At 34.7% G+C, this 18,727-nt stretch overlaps 1 protein-coding gene across 1 annotated transcript in view; it reads left to right on the top strand.

Moving 5' to 3' along the window:
* The first annotated feature begins 5,960 nt into the window (after positions 1 to 5,960).
* LOC145693559 (26S proteasome non-ATPase regulatory subunit 1-like) overlaps positions 5,961 to 18,727 on the top strand; it is a 756,631-nt gene continuing 743,864 nt past the window's right edge. Inside the window, exon 1 of the mRNA XM_081769649.1 lies at positions 5,961 to 5,991. Within this exon, the coding sequence (XP_081625775.1) occupies positions 5,961 to 5,991 (31 nt within the window). The remainder of the gene's footprint in view (positions 5,992 to 18,727) is intronic.

An 18,727-nucleotide genomic window follows, 5' to 3' on the forward strand; every position in this document is an offset into this window, starting at 1 on the left:
GCAGCTTATAAACAGTACTAGTTTTAAATTATCAAAGCGTATCAAAACACCCGCGTTTCTTCTTTATCTTGTCAAACCAATATTCGTTTTTTAAAAAAGAAAAAAAAATAACTGTTTGCTTTGTGAAACTAAAAATGCATTGATCGGGCTGTCTATTGTACAGACGATCAACTAACTGAAGCATGAAACCAAAAGCATATATGGCGTGACCCTTGAAAGCTACAGTGCGTTTGTTAATATGTGAGAGTGCTTTTGATGCAAGCTGACAAACGAACAACAAAAAAATTTAAAAGGAAAACATTTGTAGGACAGTATATACATATACGAATTGTTTCTAAAGTGACATAGCTTCCAATACGGTGTGTGTATCGTTTCCATAGGGCGAATTTAATTCACACGGTAGATCAAAAACCTATCAATTCAGAAGAGGCTAGTTATGCACGTGTGAGAAGGTAAATCAAATGATAACCACTCGCTTAATGCACATACACGTTCTTAGAGTACGATTTCACTTCACTTAAGATTTAGATCTACCGTATATGTAGTTCTGTTTGATATTTTATAGTACGAAAAATACTCCAGTCTTTTTTGGACTATTTTATGAGCACAGCCCAGTCTTGAAAGCGATTAGTGTACCTATGTCGATGTCCCCACCAGAAATAGACTGGAATAGTGATGTCGTCATTTCCTCTTCGTTACCATAGTGATCGCCATGTTTTTTTCTAAACAAACATGAACCGATAGGAATACTATGAAGTATACTGTTAATAAGAACACACAGTTAATAATGATTTTAGAATATTTTGAGTACAAAATAAAGTTGGCAGGAAAAAATATAGATTAAGAATGTGGGTCCACTACTTAGAAAATTTATGATTAAATTTAGCAATTAACGAAGTAACACATAAGGAACCTTTTTCTACAGGGGCCACATCTCTAGGTAATCTGATAAGATAGAAATTGCAATAGCGATGCCAGCGCCATTACCACGCAATGCATAATGAACAAAAGCAACTATACCCAATGTAAAAACTATGGAACAGACTGATGAGCTGTCGGCACAGTGAAAATAGAACAAACATATTTGTTCTGAGAATTTTCTATCAGGACCAATTTTTGATCGGTTAACATGCATAGGATCTGTCCTTGTATTTCCCACTTACTTTAAAAATATATACTGATAGTACAACAAGAAAACATCCAATTATGTATGGTTCAGCATAAGTTTTAAACACTATTTCTGTAAACCTAAACGTTTGTAATATAATGTGTGATATTGATGGTACTAAATAAAAATTTTCCACCATTGTTTCAATTTAATATACAATATACCTAATAAATAAGCTAAGTATATTGACACTTAACGTAACATCCAAATATATAAATAGGCTACACAAAATCCACGATATCAGGGGAAACATTTCACTTTCAACGCTTTACATATTTTAACAGATTATTTACCTAATTGCTTGCTTTCTCTATCTTTTCGTAGTTTCATTCATTGAATATTTTTAAACATATATAAGTGCTGCTTTTACTCTAATGTTTGCAATCCGGAAGTTAACGCGTTACTGTTTTCGCTTTGTACTTAGGATTTAGGCCATGTTGTTTAGAAAATAAACCTACGACCACCATAGCAACGAGACGGATGTGACGTCACACTATTTCAGTCTATAGCATGGGTCAGTGGAAATTTGACCCATGGCCCACCATGACCCATGAAATTTGAAAGGCTCAAGTCAAGGTAAAGGAGGCAGACGTAAAAGAAAAAAGTGTAAAATTCAACAGTCTCTCAAAAGCTAAGTAGTAATTAAGTCCTACTGCTATTATTGCAATTACAAATATCAATATCTAAAAGTGCCTGTTTTTTTTAATACTTACACGTGTTAGATATACTCATCTTGGTTAGTAAAAAGGAAGAGAAATGCAGCTCTTGAAACTAAAACGTAGGCAAATTCACCAGTGTTCAGAAGATGCTGTCTACAATCCACTGAACAGAGTGGGTCATAGGTTGTCACGGTGGTGGTGGGTTGCACTGGGTCACAACCTGTTGACTCACGACCCACTAACTCACTCAAAAAGTTTGACATATTCCATCTCTGGATCCTACATATACAACATAGACATCCTTTGGACTTTGGAGGGATGTTAGTCTTAGAATATTCATGGTGTTTCCCAGAACCGGGACTTTCTGTGAAACATTTCTGGGCTTTATGTTGAAAAATCATTGGAGGACTTTTCAACATCCCATTATTTTTTTCTAACAGTCACTTCCCATTTAAATCCAGATGAAATCCCGTTGATTTTTAGATTTCTGCTGCGAGTTCCTGTGTCTTAGACAATTCTGGAACTTGCGGAATGCTCAAGTCTTGTCCTGTGGACATATACTATGTAAGACAACTCAGCTAAATGTTACGCTAATTTCACTGCCAGTAAGCTGTTTGCTGTTCTTTGATAAGCTATTTAAACTGATTGAGGTTCTTGTAGGAAGTGAGTGAATACAACACATCAATTACATTTGTTTTACTCGCAAGTCAAGAATAATAGATAATTAAAGTTTTATTCACAAATCAGAACTAATAAGTAATCAGCAGTCCTACTTTTATTCTAAAATACTGTTGAAAATGGCAGATATAATTTCAAAATTAAATTTTAATAACAACAATAGGGTCTGATAATAATTGGATAGTAGCAGACCAAACTGAGTCAAATATCACAAGTACCAATTTGAGTTTTGTATACAGAATTACTGGGAATGGTGTTAATTAAGTCTGCCAAAGTATTTTTTTTTTTTAAAAGACCATGGAAGACGTAAAGAATACTGATCTAGTCTGCCGTTCCTACATATTTTGTCTAGTCTACCTTTATAAGCATTACTCAAGACATTTCATCCATTGAAAGCGAGGCAGCTTTGACATTATGCCTGTAATCATCAGGGGCATCATTTAGGTGGGGTAGGGGGCAATTGCCTCACTGAGTTTGAGATGTATATAGATTTTATCAATAGAATAGTAGTATATCAGTGAAAAACGCGAAATTTTACTTATATCAAAGGGTCTTGCCCCCCCCCCCCAAGCAAAATCTGAAATGACGCTACTGATGAATTTCTTAAAACTGCGTATTTTCGCTACAAAAATAACTAAATAAATAAAATTTTCCTCCTGGACCTATTCGGATTACCAGGACTCTACTGTATTCTGAAACTTTTACGTATTATTAGAGAAGTTATAAAATAATATTTGAATGATTGATTCACGAATTACTAATGAAATAAATTCTATTACTTATAAACACATAAGAAATACACAATCGTATTGAATGTATATTTCATTATAGTACATTTTCTGATACGTGAGGAGTTAGCAGTGGTAAGCTGATTTATATCTCAACAAATGTTAAATGCCAGAGCTAATAATATTCGTAATAACTAGTAGCTTGTTGTGTGTGTTAAACCGCGAGAAACGTAAGAATTCGGCACGAGAGACGATGGTGGGGTTCGGGTGCCACGTTAAGCTGTAAATTCAAGTCTCATGTAGCCTCGCTGCTGAAAGCAACGCTAAACTCAAATTGAAGCGTGGCAGCACAATAAAAGCAGCATATTCAGAAGTTGAAAAAAATAACTATCACCTAGGCAGAGACTAGGATCCGATTAGAAAAAGGTTTATTTCTGCGGTGATGAAACTTTGGCTGTATTAACGAGTTTGAATATCTTGAATGGAATTCGTTGTTGGGAGCGATATTCAGGCCGGAAGTGGTATAAACCAATCGTTTCCGGTTGTCATGTTAATCACTATAGAGTGAAAACTAACAAATAGCAAGAAGCTGTTTTTTTTTTTTTTTTTGCCTCCTAAGAATATATTCCATCCCCACTCTAATATCTTTCTACGAAAAATACATGTGGTGCTGCTACTTGTTAGATTTAACTGTAACATTTAATGTTCAAATTTAAGTAATGTTAAATTTATTAATTTTGCTTGTTCATATAGAAAAGTAAGGACATTAACTAGATTGTAGTGAAGTAAGTAAAATCACATATTTAAATCCGAATTCATTTCAAATAAAACATAATTACATTTATAGATTAATTGGCAAAAAAAAAAAATAAATAAATAAATAAAATAAAATAAAATAAAGGCGTAGGTACCCAAAACTATTATGTCATAGAGCTTCTTTCTTTCTTTCTTTTTTCTTTTTTCTTTTTCTTCTTCTTCTTCTTCTTCTTCTTATTATTATTATTATTATTATTATTATTATAGGATTGATTATCTCCTTGGGACAAAATAATCCAGCTTACTTCTTGTTAAGAAATGTAGTATATTTTATATTCTTTGGTTTTGCTTTTCTGCAAATTAAAACAGATTCATAGTTACGCGTAAAATAATTTAGTGATAGAAGACATTTTTTTGGCAAACAATTACTTTCTGGTCCGATAGAGATGTCGATATTTAACTGTAAAAACAATTTCAAAAGCAATTACTGTGAGCATCAAGGATGTAAATTGGCATTTTCACGTGGGCGTCATGCTAATATCTCATTCGTTTCTTCACTTGACTAAACAGTGTGTAGAGCACAGAAGTAAAATCAGCACCGTTGACGTGAATTCTTGAAAATATTTATACGAAATAACCTTGGTCCGTCTGAGCGTTTTCCCTTGCTCTTATTTCTGCTGGGAAATTGAGCTGTCAAACAAACCAATTCTTTTGGGCACACAAACAGACGCGAACAGAGTGGATGTGGTTATTAATGACAGAAAACAGTTCAGCATCACGAATGAATACATTATGGGATTGTTATGGACACATTGGAGGTCGGTGCTCTTCCTTGGCGTTGGTGATTGACATGAGCAAATGTGGTGACTGATCTTTCTCTGTACTGGAGTAGGTGAAGGGAAGCGACACTTTCTTATATTCTTCTTTTCTAGCAAGTATCTTTTCCAGTATTATATCTGCTTCGAATAAGCAAGACTGGTTTTTGAGACCGCAAGCGTAGTGCTGCTTTGGTATACCGGTACCGTAAAGTACTTGCGCATTGACATTCTGTTGTTGGGCCCGAAAAATTATCCCTTTCAGAAAACAGAGATTTTACAGAAAGTTAGAGAAGCAAGATCTTAAGGAACTCTTTTCTGCTTCGAAAATATTGCACTCAAGATGTCTTGTAAATTAACAGTTAATCCTATCCTTGCTGTCGCATTGTAACAAGAAAAATCTTGTTACTGTGTTCTAAAATCATAGAGAGTTAGTAATTCCGTAGGAAAGGAAAACGGAAAATTAGCAAATTGTAGTTTTGGTGGGTTTTCCATTTAAACGAATGGTTTATAGTACAACGATAAACTGGTTCCTTTTAATTATTAACTCGAGCCATTAAAAATGACGACAACTTCTATGCAATCCTTTCCATTTATTTGTATCTTGTTTTCTATATCTGTTGACCTGACAACGTCTCCAAAACCTTATTATTTAAAACATATACAGACATATGAACATCCTTTTATATCGATCTTAGATAATAATATTTTACTTATATCTTTTTCTTTTTCTTCTTCGAATGGCATAATCAGTCTAGTACATATATTAAAACATCTTACCCCCTAAAGTTACCCTAAAGTAAGGATTTACAAGTACTAAATATATAAATATACAACGCACCGTTGTAATAGAACTACAGATCTTTTCAGATAAGAAGCTAATGAACATAAGCCATTGATACACTATATTTAGTGTAGTGTTGCTCAGAAAAGTAATTATAATTTACGTAACCGTTCCGAACCGCCAAAAAAATGTATACACTCTGTCATCCTTTATCAGGATATTGGCATTGACAATTCTGATATTTAAGTATGTTGTATAGTTTTTTCGCCAACAGATGGCGGCATTGTCAATTGTTTTCAGTTAAAATTATTAAGTAGTACGGTTTTTCGGTCAACAGATGTCGGTACTGTCAGCACGGGTAGTCACAAGAAAATGGCAGGAGCACGCTTGACGTTCAAACAGCGTAAGTATGTTTTGAAGTGTTTTATTAGGTTACCTTCTCGTTCGCCAGATCTTACCCCCCATGGACTTCTTGTAGATAACTGTGAAAGACGAAGTATATCAAAGTAAACCGCGCATGCTCAAGAACCTTCGCCAGAAGATTACAAAGACATGTTCATCGGTCTTCATTGATACATTCTGTACCATTATAACTGCAGCGGCCGCTCGTCGTTCTGTTAGATGTTTTGCCTCCAATGGCCAATATTTTGAACATCTAATGTAAACATTTTGTAATGTATGCTTACTTTAAGGTTTGTAACACATGTTTGAACAATAATTAAGTGAAATTAAGAAGTACGATATATAGATTTTTTTCTTAAGCAGTGTATACATTTTTCTGGCGGACTCTGTATTGCACAGTCCCTTAGGATGTGCTGCGAAATTTTAGAATTTAAAATTCAGTAAGTATTTATAAGTTAAAAACCAGTTTTGAAACAGACGTTACCAGTCAGTGCCTCTAGCTCAGCAGTCAACAATGCTCAATACTACAAAGGGTCACTACTTTCTACCAATTTATAATCTTACACTACTATAATTTATAATATTTAAAATTCATACAAGTGTTGCAATGTCGTGTTGGATAAGTAAAGTGTGTCGTAAAGGAAGAAAGAATGAGGACCATTGGTTTACGTACTGTGCATAACTGTTTGTATGTGAATCCCGACTGTAGACTGTAGTACTCTTTCTCATGAAACAGGCAGGGTGAAGTTTGTTTGAAATGAATAGCGATGGGTGATGCTCAACGCCATGTGTGAATCTTCCCAGTTCTCTCCACATACACGCAACCACTGGTTCATTTCGTTGTTCTGTAACCTGCACACCACCTCTATTCTTCATTTCTTTGTTCCTTTTTTTTAAACCGCGGATTGTATATGATTCCATTTACATTGCTGTCGCCCCGTTATTTCACATAGTTGCTGTAAATCATCAGATATTAGCCATAAATTTCCAGCGAACCTTTCGCCGTGTAATACAGAAGATAAAGCGAGATATTGTGTGAGTGAGTAGAATTGAGGGTGGTGGGTAAGATGGCATGTCATTTTGTCGTCGTAACCCATACATGTGATCGATAACTTCATTGTGAAAACAACATTTTGCACTACCACTTTATATGCTAATATTAAAAGTTCAAGCAAATAAAAAGGAAGGAGAAAGTTTGCATAGAAAGCGTTTTACGATGCTAACATCTACCAATTTTTTGTTAATCCATTCATCTCTGTCTGTTTTCCCTTTCATCCTTACGCTCATCAGTTAAATTCTCTGTTCGCTTCATTCATGTAATCACTTGGAATTGTATTTAAAAAAGAAATGTCTTTAAGCTGTAATTAACATTCTAATGGGCTATAAAGCCAGAGAAAGAAGACATGATTCTCAAATCTCTGTGTGTGTGTGTTTCACCATCTATCTATCTATCTATATCTATATATATATATATATATATATATATATATATATATATATATATATATATATATATATATATATATATATATATATATATATATATATATATATATATATATATATTATTGTTAGCCTGGCTTACTTTAATTTTATTTGTGTATGGGGATTGTAGTAATTGAGTAAAAATCAGATTAAATTAGAGAAATATTTGAACTTTTTAAATATTCTTTTAAAACTTGAGCAGAAATTGTATAAATTGCAGGCAAATTTTAATTAGAGAGTTGATTATTAAAGCTGATATGAGAAATAGTAAAGTTCTTGTGTTTATGTTAATTTGATTTATTAGAAACAGGTTTGTATACAATTAAGGTTTTGAGAAATTTAGATTGGTTATGTTTAACTATTTGGAATTTGTGAAGGATAATGATAAAGGAATTTGGCCAAAATAAGAATGTTATACCGGTTGCGCCGCAGGTTCCTCGGCGTTAGAAGATCCTTATCCACAGCTTAGTCTTCGGCTGATATAAAATGTTCTCAAGAATTATTAAGTTTGTTGGTTAGTGCACATAACAATAAATGCCTTTTTTTTTTGAATTTTTTAAACACTACTTAAACTTAAATAATATTGAGATTATAATTTATATGTTGCATGCTGCGAGGCGCGTAATACTTTAAAGATGTAACGTGTAAAACGATTTAACTATACTCAGGAGTTATTCCGAGATTTTACTTTAGTGACTCGAATAACGTTTTTGTTCTTTTTTTTTTTCTCTACTACACTAGATTTTGAAGGAAACATTTTATATAACCGAAAATGTGAGATTGCAGATTTCAAACAAGTTTTTTAGACGGCAGCGGTCTCAGCAGGCACGTGAAACCTCAGTTGAGAAAGAACATTCTGCTGGCAAAAACCTTTAAAATTTTCAGGACACAAAATTTTAGATGATTTAAATTTTGCCAATCTATGAAATTACTGGGAAAAATGAGTACAAAGATTTTACAATATTACAAATATTTGCTGATATAATTTTGAAGTTAAAATGCTGATTTAGTGACAGTTATTTAACAGTCTTGTTATGTAAGTTTTCTTGATGTAATATACTAGCTTGCAGTATTTTGTTTTATAACAAAAACAGAGAGTCGTGAATAAACTTCATGGCATATTTTTTTAAAACCTTTTGTAAGATGATAAATTTTAACAAACACAAGAGATAATGTAAATAAGATTAAGTTGAATTACTTAATTACTTTTAAAAATATAATATATCGTAGCATTACTTAGTTTTGAACTTAAGTACCTTAACAATAAATATATATATATATATATATATATATATATATATATATATATATATATATAACAATAAATATAAAATACAGATGCAGGGGCGGATCCAAGGGGAAAGCTATAGGAGCTATAGCCCCTCCCCTTGACGCTCAGGTATACACAGGATAAAATGGCTTCAATCCTTTCTTTACACTGGATAAAGCAGCAAACTATGGTCTAGCCCCTTCCTTTATCATATCCTGGATATTATCTCGCTTTCAGGAGAGAGCTCCTCATGGCTTTACGGTTAGCGTACGCGTCTTCGGCGTGGAAGAAGCGGGTTTGATTCCCGGCAAGAGCTCTTCTGGCTCGGTTTCATATTAAGCTCTAGGCTTAAGTCTCATATAGTCTCAATGCTAAAAGGGACACTAAACTCCACTCCAACTAACCAATTACCACGGAAAAGCTGAATTACGGGATCATGTTAGCAACTTCGGATACATTTTTATTTGTAACTTGGTGAAAACAATGTATGGGGATTACCAGATAATATTCTTCGTATGATCTATTAAATAAGCAACAAAATACCAGACAAAGGGGAACAAAAGAAGCAATACTGAGTCTACGGTTGATCATGGATCAAGAAAAAACAAACCAATTGTGATAGCATTTGTAGAAATAGAAAAAGCTTTTGACAACGTAGATTGAAATATCATGTTCAGAGAGTTGAAGAATTAGAAAGTGGATTACAGAGACAGAAGAATAATATACTAACTTTACAGGAACCAGATAATTGTTATGGGAAGAGATCAGAAGGAAACAAGAATAAGTAAAGGAGTAAGGCAAGAATGCGGACTTTCACCTCTCCTGTTCAACGTCTATATAGAAGCAGCTATGAAAGAATTCTTTGATAAAAACGAGAAAGGCTGAAAGTAAATGGCCAGGGTTTCAGCACAGTAAGGTTTGCTGATGTAGCACTGATAGCGGAGAACGAAAAGGATTTACAAGAAGTGCTTTCAAACCTGAACGATAAACTGAAAAAAAAATGCAAAATGAAGATAAATAAGAAAAACAAAGTAATAAAGTGCACAAAAGTAGGACAAGAAGGGGCAAATGTATGGCTAAAGTGAGAGAAAATCTAAGACGTTAGGACGTTCCTCTACTTAGGAAGTCTAATACCCTCGAACTGAAGAAGTGAAAAAGATGTAAGTTCCAGAATAGCACAGGCCAAACAAGCATTCAATAGGAAAAGAAGACTACTAACATCAAGAAGTGTGTCGTTGGACGTTCTAAACGATTTATTAAGACCATGGTATGGAGCGTGGCGCTTTGCGGATCAGAGACGTGGACATTGAGAAAAGCTTGAAATATCCGAGCTGGAAGCATTTGAAATGTGGTGTTGGCGCAGAATGCTGCACATATCATGGACCGAAAGAAAAGAAATGAAAACGTACCAAAGGAAGCTAATGAAGGACGACATATTATGAAGATAATAGGAAAAAGAAGAAACAGCATGCTTGGCCATCTTATTGGCATTACGATTGGATCACCGTGCTGATAGAGGGAAAGGCAGAAGGAAAACCAGCAAGACGACGACTAAGGAAACAATATCTAGATATAGATACGAAGATGATGCCATATCAAAGTATAAAACAGTTGTTCCAAGGAAGAAAAAGTTTCAAAATTTCCATGTTACCACCAACCTATGATTGAGGTGAACAAGATAGTTGTAACCGAAGCTTAAATATTACAAAACACGGTAATTCATTAAAAAAAAAAAAAAAAAAAAAAAAAAAGGGAAGAACAACAAGTAAAACCTTGTTTACACACAGAAGAATAGTACATATGTTTTTACTTTTAGAAATATACATTTTAAAATATGTTTCTTTATGACCATAACCAAAATGTTCCTTCTTTCATTTGAAATATTTTCTTAACTGAGGTATCTAGTTTCTTTGTAAAATTGAGTTGAAATGGTTTCTCCATTCAGCACAGATTAACTGTATTTATCAGCATCAGTGTTACCAGTTTGGTGAATGTGGCACGTAATCTGATTATTATTATTATTATTTTTACTCGGAAAGTTCTCGAAAAATGCATCAAGTGTGTAATAGAAATGGAGTTCCGTAAGTATCTAGGATTAATTTCTTACAGATGGCAATTATTAATACTATTTTAGCTACGTTTCGTAGCAAACCGATTTCAGGAAATTAGTATTGCCCAGTTTTTTTTTTTTTTTTTTTTTTTTTTTTTTTTTAGAGGCTGGCTTTAATTTTTCCTTTCACTACATATTAAATCTACATGTTTGTCGTTAAAACAACAAGAAGAAAACATGGTTTGGATCAGTTTCATTTTTCTTTTTTGTTTTTAATCTGTTCACTCTTCAAAATATTCAGCGATCCTATTAAATAATTTCGCCATAGAAACCCAAATGAACAACGAGTGCTTGGGCAGCAGTGTATATATATGCTTTGAACATTTTGTAGAAATGACCCACAGATGGTGTTTAAAATATAGCAATAAAAGCTACTAATTAGAACTATGAACTGAAAATTGTATTTATTCTTTAGAACTTAATTGCTTCAATAACTTTAAAAACAAGTTTTCATAGCTCTTAGCGTTGTTCTTTTTCCAGAACGATGTTTTATCTTGGAAAGTTCCGATCCGAACAGAATCATCTCTGGAATAGATGGTGTCTTCCCACTTGCGACAGTCCTATTAGCGACAGGAACTGTTAACTGTCCTATGTGCGACCGATTCGATGTGTTAACTGCCCTATGAGTTACCGATTCGTTCATACTATGATAATGGAAGAAGATAAGGTTCTCTCTTCTTTAACTTGTTTCATGCTAATGTGATTTAGAACCTAACAAAATGTACTATGAAAAATTTCGCTCTACCTGAATTTAATACGTGAAAATACTCTCATTACATTACATTATTGTACGTTTTTCCTAATATTATATTTTGAATTAATTTCTATGAATATATCAAGGGGAAAACTAAATATTTAGAGTAGTTCCCCCTTTGTCTATGATTCTAATATAATTTTAAAAAATCATGTTAAAATGATACGGAGCATAAGTTTAGATTGAATATGTTTATGGCATAAGAAAGAAATCAGAAAGAGGTAGAGGCGCCCGAAGAAAATTTTCTAGGGAGGGGTATTTCCATTTTTGCTGTATCACGTCTGGTATATCTGGTATTTAATATACGTGGCTTGCTATATTACGTGTACATTTTTGTGAGCCAGGGGGGGGGGGAGGGCGACCTCTGCCTTCCTACCGGGTGCCCATAGAAAAAAGCTGTTCACCATTTGAGGATATCAAAGAAATCTAAAAAACACGGTGTATTCGAAGAAATTATTACACAAGTTATAAATCTCTCGCAGGACTTAACAGTTCGTCTAGTTATAAGGGATTATTTCAGATTGCTACACAACAAGTTTTTATGTATGTCAAAACAAGGGAGGAAAGCAAATCAAGCAATTAGTTTACGTTTTAGTAGCTCACAATAGGGGGGGAAGGTAGTTTAAAGAGTTTGTTTACCTTTTGGATTGTTTAGAGTGAACCGCATTGTAATTGGTGGGATTGGCTGAGAATTGCCAATCAGCTGTAAGGGATCTCAAAACCTCTCTTTTATCATTGACATTTTTTTCATTTTATTCATAGAGTCTTAGGAAGTCTAAAAAGTAGATAGTTGGAATGTTACAACTGTTACACGTTTAAGTTTTTCAAAATAAAATATATTACTGTGCTTAGTGAGTAATTAGATTTGAATCAAATTAAGTACAGAAAACAGAGCTTTTGAAGAAAGGGGATATTACAACTGGATTTTCAATAATTACATAGGAATATATTTTTAATGAAAATATCCCTGTTGTCTCGTTTAGTTATTTGATATGTCAAATCTAACTCAAAATTAAAATGTTTTATTTGCACTCACAGTGTAGAGGAAAAATATATTTAACGAACAGTATCACTGGCACGTACATATTTCATACCAAGGTTGTTCGGGCGCTAATAACGCCAGAGGCAAACATATTTCACGAGATGGAATCATATCATCTTCCATCATCTCAATGTAAATGAATCGGTCGCTCATAGGACAGATAACAGTTCCTGTCGCTAATAGGACTGTCGCTTCTGGGACTAATTCGAATAGATATCCTAGATTCGTGTTCTTTTCGTTTAAATCATTTCATTTTCCTTGTCTCTTTCAAGATTGTCTTTTTCCCTTTTCTTCAACTGCTTATGCATGTTCAGTTTTATTAGTTTATTAATATATCTGTAGGTAGAGGTATGGTAACCTGAATCGACGATGGGATATGTCTTATGAAGTTTTGCTGCCGGAACAGGGGGTTGCCATATGTGCAGTGATTATTGGTACAATTTTTGGTAGAAATACGCTCAATCGTTATCAAAAATATAGGGTATATCAACCCTTATACCCTCCATTACACCTCTGATTTATTTCGAATATACGCTGAACTATAAAAATATTAGGGGATATATTCGTATAGTCTCTTCTCATTCTTTCAATTTCATTCCATTACTTTTCTATACGAGGTGCACAGCAACCGTTTCGTTCTATTTTCCAAGAACAAGCTAATACAGGGAACTAACTTGTACCGATTTCTCAACATTCTCTCCCTCTTTATCGATACACAGTTGCCATCGCTCCTTCTATTTTGTGTAGCATGTGACAGTCATTTGTAGGGATATGTTTCAGATACCGGAAAATAGCACTTCCCAGGGATGATTTGATGGCAAAATGACGTCCACGAAGAGAATCATTGAAGTTTGAGAACAAACAGAAGTCTTGGGTAAATCTAGTAAGTAAACTGGATGTGGTAGAAGTTCAGTACCGTGGTCAGCCAGGAATGATGTCACATCATCAGCACGGTGGGGCGGTGCATTGTCCATGTGGAGGGCGAAATTTCCATTTGTGGTCGTTTATATCAGGCAATTTTTGCAAAAAAAAATTTGTGTCCACAAGTGTACGAAAATACTGGCCCATAATTAAATGACCTTCGAAACAGTGTGGGAATCAGAAGATAGCGTACAACACTTTCTCATTGCATGCCACTTGGCGAAATTTTCTGGAGGGTTGGTGAATCTGTGACTCATCCATTGTCACAACACTTTTCAAGAAATTGCTTCCCTGTCTTGTGAAAGTGTTAATTTGCAACACCTGATCGATCGAATACTTCTCTCTTTTTGATTGTTATTAAGTATTTGTGGAACCCAACGAGAAGAAACTCCCCATAGGCCCAGTGCGTTTGTAATTATTCGTTCTACTGATCCCATTGTTAGCCCCGGTGTATCACAGATTTCCTGCATGTAAGCTTAAACTAACCAAACTTCATACTTCCGTAATCAGCGTTGTAAATTAGTTGCAGTTATAAGCACCGGCACCCGCACGAAGAAGACATTGAGGGAACTTAGGGTTACACAAGAGTTGAAATGAAACAGATCGCTTCTTATAGAAACAGTTGCTTTTTCCAAACCGAGAAATCATTTTCAGAATACTTTTTCAAGACTATATAGCCCCAACCTTGTCTCGTCTCGTAAGTGTTCAAGGAACAATCTGCCAATATGTTTTTGTGATTGCGCTATTCAGTTATTGTGATTGGAAGTTTTCTGTTTATATTTGATTTAGAAAAAATAGTTTTGAATGAAGATTCGGAGTAAAAAGACTTATGTAGTAAATAATAATAATAATAATAATAAAACTAAGTATGTATGGACAGTTTGTTCCACAGGTTAGTACATTATTGAATTTTAAGATCGCCTCTGATTACAGTTGAGTAAAGTAAATTACTGTAAGATTATTCTTCCATTATTTCCTTAATTCACAACTAATATAAGGTTTGTTTAAAAACAGAGTTTGTGTACCGCTAATTCCCGTGTTCCTTAAGGAAGTTTGTGCGTTGGATAACGTATTCACTGCAGATCATCACGGCGGAAGATGTACACTGAGTATGGGAAGAATTTGATTACCGTGTACACTGGCGCAAATTTCAGGGGGATGAGGGGACTGAGGAACTGAGGGGACTATCCCCCCTCCAATAATCCGATTTGAAATGTGTTTTTGGGGAGAAATTTGATTTTTTCCGACTGCCACAAAGGAACGCGAGATAAAATTGATGTCCCCCATAATAAGCCTCAAATCTGCCCGCCTCCAACGTTGAAGACAACTCTGCTCCTCTGATCCTCCACAACATTGTTCTTCAGCCCCATAAATATTTTGGACATCGCAAATATATGGGAACGGTCTTACCCGTCACCCCCAATGTTGATGACATAGTTGCGTCGCTGACCGTGTAGACGTGTGACAAAGGGTGCGCATATTGAAGGATTCTGATTAATGCATCAGAAACTTTTGACAGTTGCCACTGATTAGATATAGGTTTTACCCATGTAAGGTAATAAATAGATTCATTATTGTTTTTTAAAAAATCACTATTCATGTGTAAACACGCTGTATTTTGAATATTATTCCTTCCTGAATTACATTTAACAAATGGAGAGAACTTGCTGTCATCTGTGGACGATTTGCACTTCTCTCTCACCTCAGTTTACCATAGATAAGATTTTAATTTCTTCTTTCATTGCTTCTAATTTTTGTACTAGTTTTATAACTGAAAATTACTTGTAAAAAAAGTTGTTGTGTCCTTATATCTTTATTTTTTTCCTACTGTAATTGAAGAAAAATCTCGTTGGAGCCTTGTGCACAATATTTTGATCTACGGACCTGTTATATCCGTCAATTGATTACCATTGATTGACATATTTATCTGTTTGTTTTTGTCCCGTCATTTGCACTTGGGAAGTTGCGCAAATTATTGTTGCGAATCTTCATTCAGCACATATCATTTGTCCCGACGCTTCCGACATATCATTTGTCCCGACGTCATACATTACAATTCCAGTTACATCATTGTCAAGGGCCATGTCTTTCTTCTTCTTATAGTAATATTTTTCTTTCTGAGTTCAAAAGAAGTGGAAGAGACTTTTTTTTCCCTTTAACAAAACAATGTTGGCAGAGACCCAAATTAAATCCCATCCATTAAAGCATTGGGCGAAAGGGAGCGAGGGAAGGTTTGTTTGTGTCCAATTTAAGGACGGAATTAAGTTCTTGCTACAACTCTTCAGCTTAGAATGTTTGGTGGTTTGGCAGAGTACTTTGTGGTCCAACATTTCTCTAAATGAGGCATAAAAATTGGAAGCTACAACAGGCCTCCCAAGGTCGATACAAGTAAGGTGGCTGGATCTACAACGAGAACATTTTGCTCACTTGCTGAGAAAGGTTGAAGTTGAAAGGTCCACTTTTTCTGCACTTAATCATTTGATCGTTCGCTTTCCATAATAAGCCACACAGATATGGAAATGAAGTTTGTTGTTTGAAACTGGTACTTCTTACAATGTTTTTAAAGGCAGGTTATTGAATTTTGTATTCAGGATGTTTGTGTGTGGGAAGGGAGATACGGCTGCGCAAAGTTCCAACATTATTTCATACTTATATAAATAAAAATGAATTTTCCAATGTTCGACATTTAAGCACTGTACCGAGTTTGATTATTTTTGACACATGATTAGGCACTAAACAAACAGGTTTACAGCGCATTGTTGACAAGGGGGAGACAGAGTGGGTTGACATGTAAAAATACTTGGAAATAACCGATATTAGTATCGAATCCATAGCTTCTGGGGCCTGAAATAAATAGCGACACTCCCGATGCAGTTGAAGTTCCGATTCATCTTCTGTTGGTATTGGAGTGAGACGGGGTGATGTGTAAAAATAATAGAAGACGACCGATATTAGTGTCCAATCCATAGATGTATGGGTTGCTGAGATGAATAGTGGTACTCCCAACGGGTTTAAGTCGAACTTCAGCTTCATCGGTATGAGAGTGAAAATCGGGGATAGGAAGGGTACGGATTTTTATCATCACTGCTTTATTAAAGTGCATATCCTGAGGAGGGAAAGGGCTCAAATACTTTCCAGTAGCTTATTTATTCTTCCCGTACAAAAAAAAATCAGCTAGTAATGAATAAAAGGAAAATACTGTAGTAAGCACGGTTGAAGAATGAGACTTCAAAGAGCTTATGGTTATTCAGAACGTCCAAACAGTTTGTGTCTAAAACGATAGATGGCGCCACCGTCACCAATGTTAACATATACAACTAATAAAATTAAAACAATCAAATATAAAATAAACAGTTCAAAAATTAAGCAAAAACGGATATAATCTGGTTAATGGACGTTACAAAATCTAGGGAATGGTACGTGTCGATTTCACATATTGTTATTAGTTTCATTGTTAGAGGCCACCATTGTTAAGTAAACAATCAACGTTATCTGCCGTACTTTCTACCAGAAACTGACCAAACTTTGCACACCCATTTAAGATTGAAATATCTAGGGAATGGTACGTGTGGATTCCACATATTGTTGTTAGTTTCATTGTTAGAGGCCACCATTGTTAAGTAAACAATCAACGTTATCTGCCGTACTTTCTACCAGAAACTGACCAAACTTGGCACGCCCATCGGATTAGCACAGAGATATCTACTGAATGGTACCAGTCCATTTCACATATTGTTGTTAGTTTCATTGTTATAGGCCACCATTGTTAAATAAACAATCAACTTTATCTGCCATACTTCCTACCAGAAACTGGCCAAACCTTGCACACACGTTTAAGATTAAAATATCTAGGGAAAGATATGTGTCGTTTTCTCATATTGTTGTTAGTTTCATTGTTAGAGGCCACCATTGTTAAATAAACAGTCAACTTTATCTGCCACACTTTCTACCACAAACTGACCAAACTTGGCACGCCCATCGGATTAGCACAGAGATATCTACTGAATGGTACCAGTCCATTTCACATATTGTTGTTAGTTTCATTGTTATAGGCCACCATTGTTAAATAAACAATCAACTTTATCTGCCATACTTCCTACCAGAAACTGGCCAAACCTTGCACACACGTTTAAGATTAAAATATCTAGGGAAAGATATGTGTCGTTTTCTCATATTGTTGTTAGTTTCATTGTTGAAGATCACCATTGTTAAGTAAACATTCGTTGGATTTCTCTATTGTTAAATAAACGATTAACTTTATCTGTCATACTTTCTACCACAAACTAAGCAAACTTTCCACACTCATTTACGATTGAGATATCTATGGAATGGTATGTGTCGATTTCACATATTGTTGTTCTTTCATTGTTGAAGGCCACCATTGTTAAATAAACAATCTTTGGATTTCTAAATTGTTACAAAAACAATCAACTTTATCTTACACTCTTTCTACCACAAACTAATCAAATTTGGCGCACTCATTTACGATTGAGATATCTATGGAACGGTACATGTCGATTTCACTTATTTTTGTTAGTTTCATTGTTAGAGGCCACCATTGTTAAATAAAAAAATCAACTTTATGTGCCACACTTTTTAACAGAAACTGACCAAACTTTGCACACCCATTTAAGATTGAAATATCTAGGGAATGGTATGTGTCGATTTCACATATTGTTGTTAGTTTCTTTGTTGAAGGCCACCATTGTTAAAGAAACAATCAGGTTTTTCTGCCACACTTTCTACAACAACCTAACCAAAATTTGCGGACTCATTTAAGATTAAGATATCTATGGAACGATATGGGTCGATTTCACATATTGTTGATAGTTTCATTGTTAGAGGCCACCATTGTTAAATGAACAATCAACTTTATCTGCCATACTTTCTACCACAAACTGGCCAAACTTGGCACACCCATTTAAGATTGTTCAATTCCCGGCGGGAGCTCATGTGGTTCGGATTCCACGTTAATCAGTAGGTCCACGTCTCATATAGCCTCGCTGCTGAACGGGACGCTAAACTAAAAAATAATAATAACCCATTTAAGATTGAAATATCTAGGGAATGGTACGTGTGGATTCCACATATTGTTGTTAGTTTCATTGTTGAAGACCACCATTGTTAAATACACAATCGTTGGATTTCTCCATTA

This window comes from Thermobia domestica, chromosome 8, assembly GCF_964235325.1.
Source record: "Thermobia domestica chromosome 8, izTheDome1.hap1.1, whole genome shotgun sequence".
NCBI classification, from domain to species: Eukaryota; Metazoa; Arthropoda; class Insecta; order Zygentoma; family Lepismatidae; genus Thermobia; species Thermobia domestica.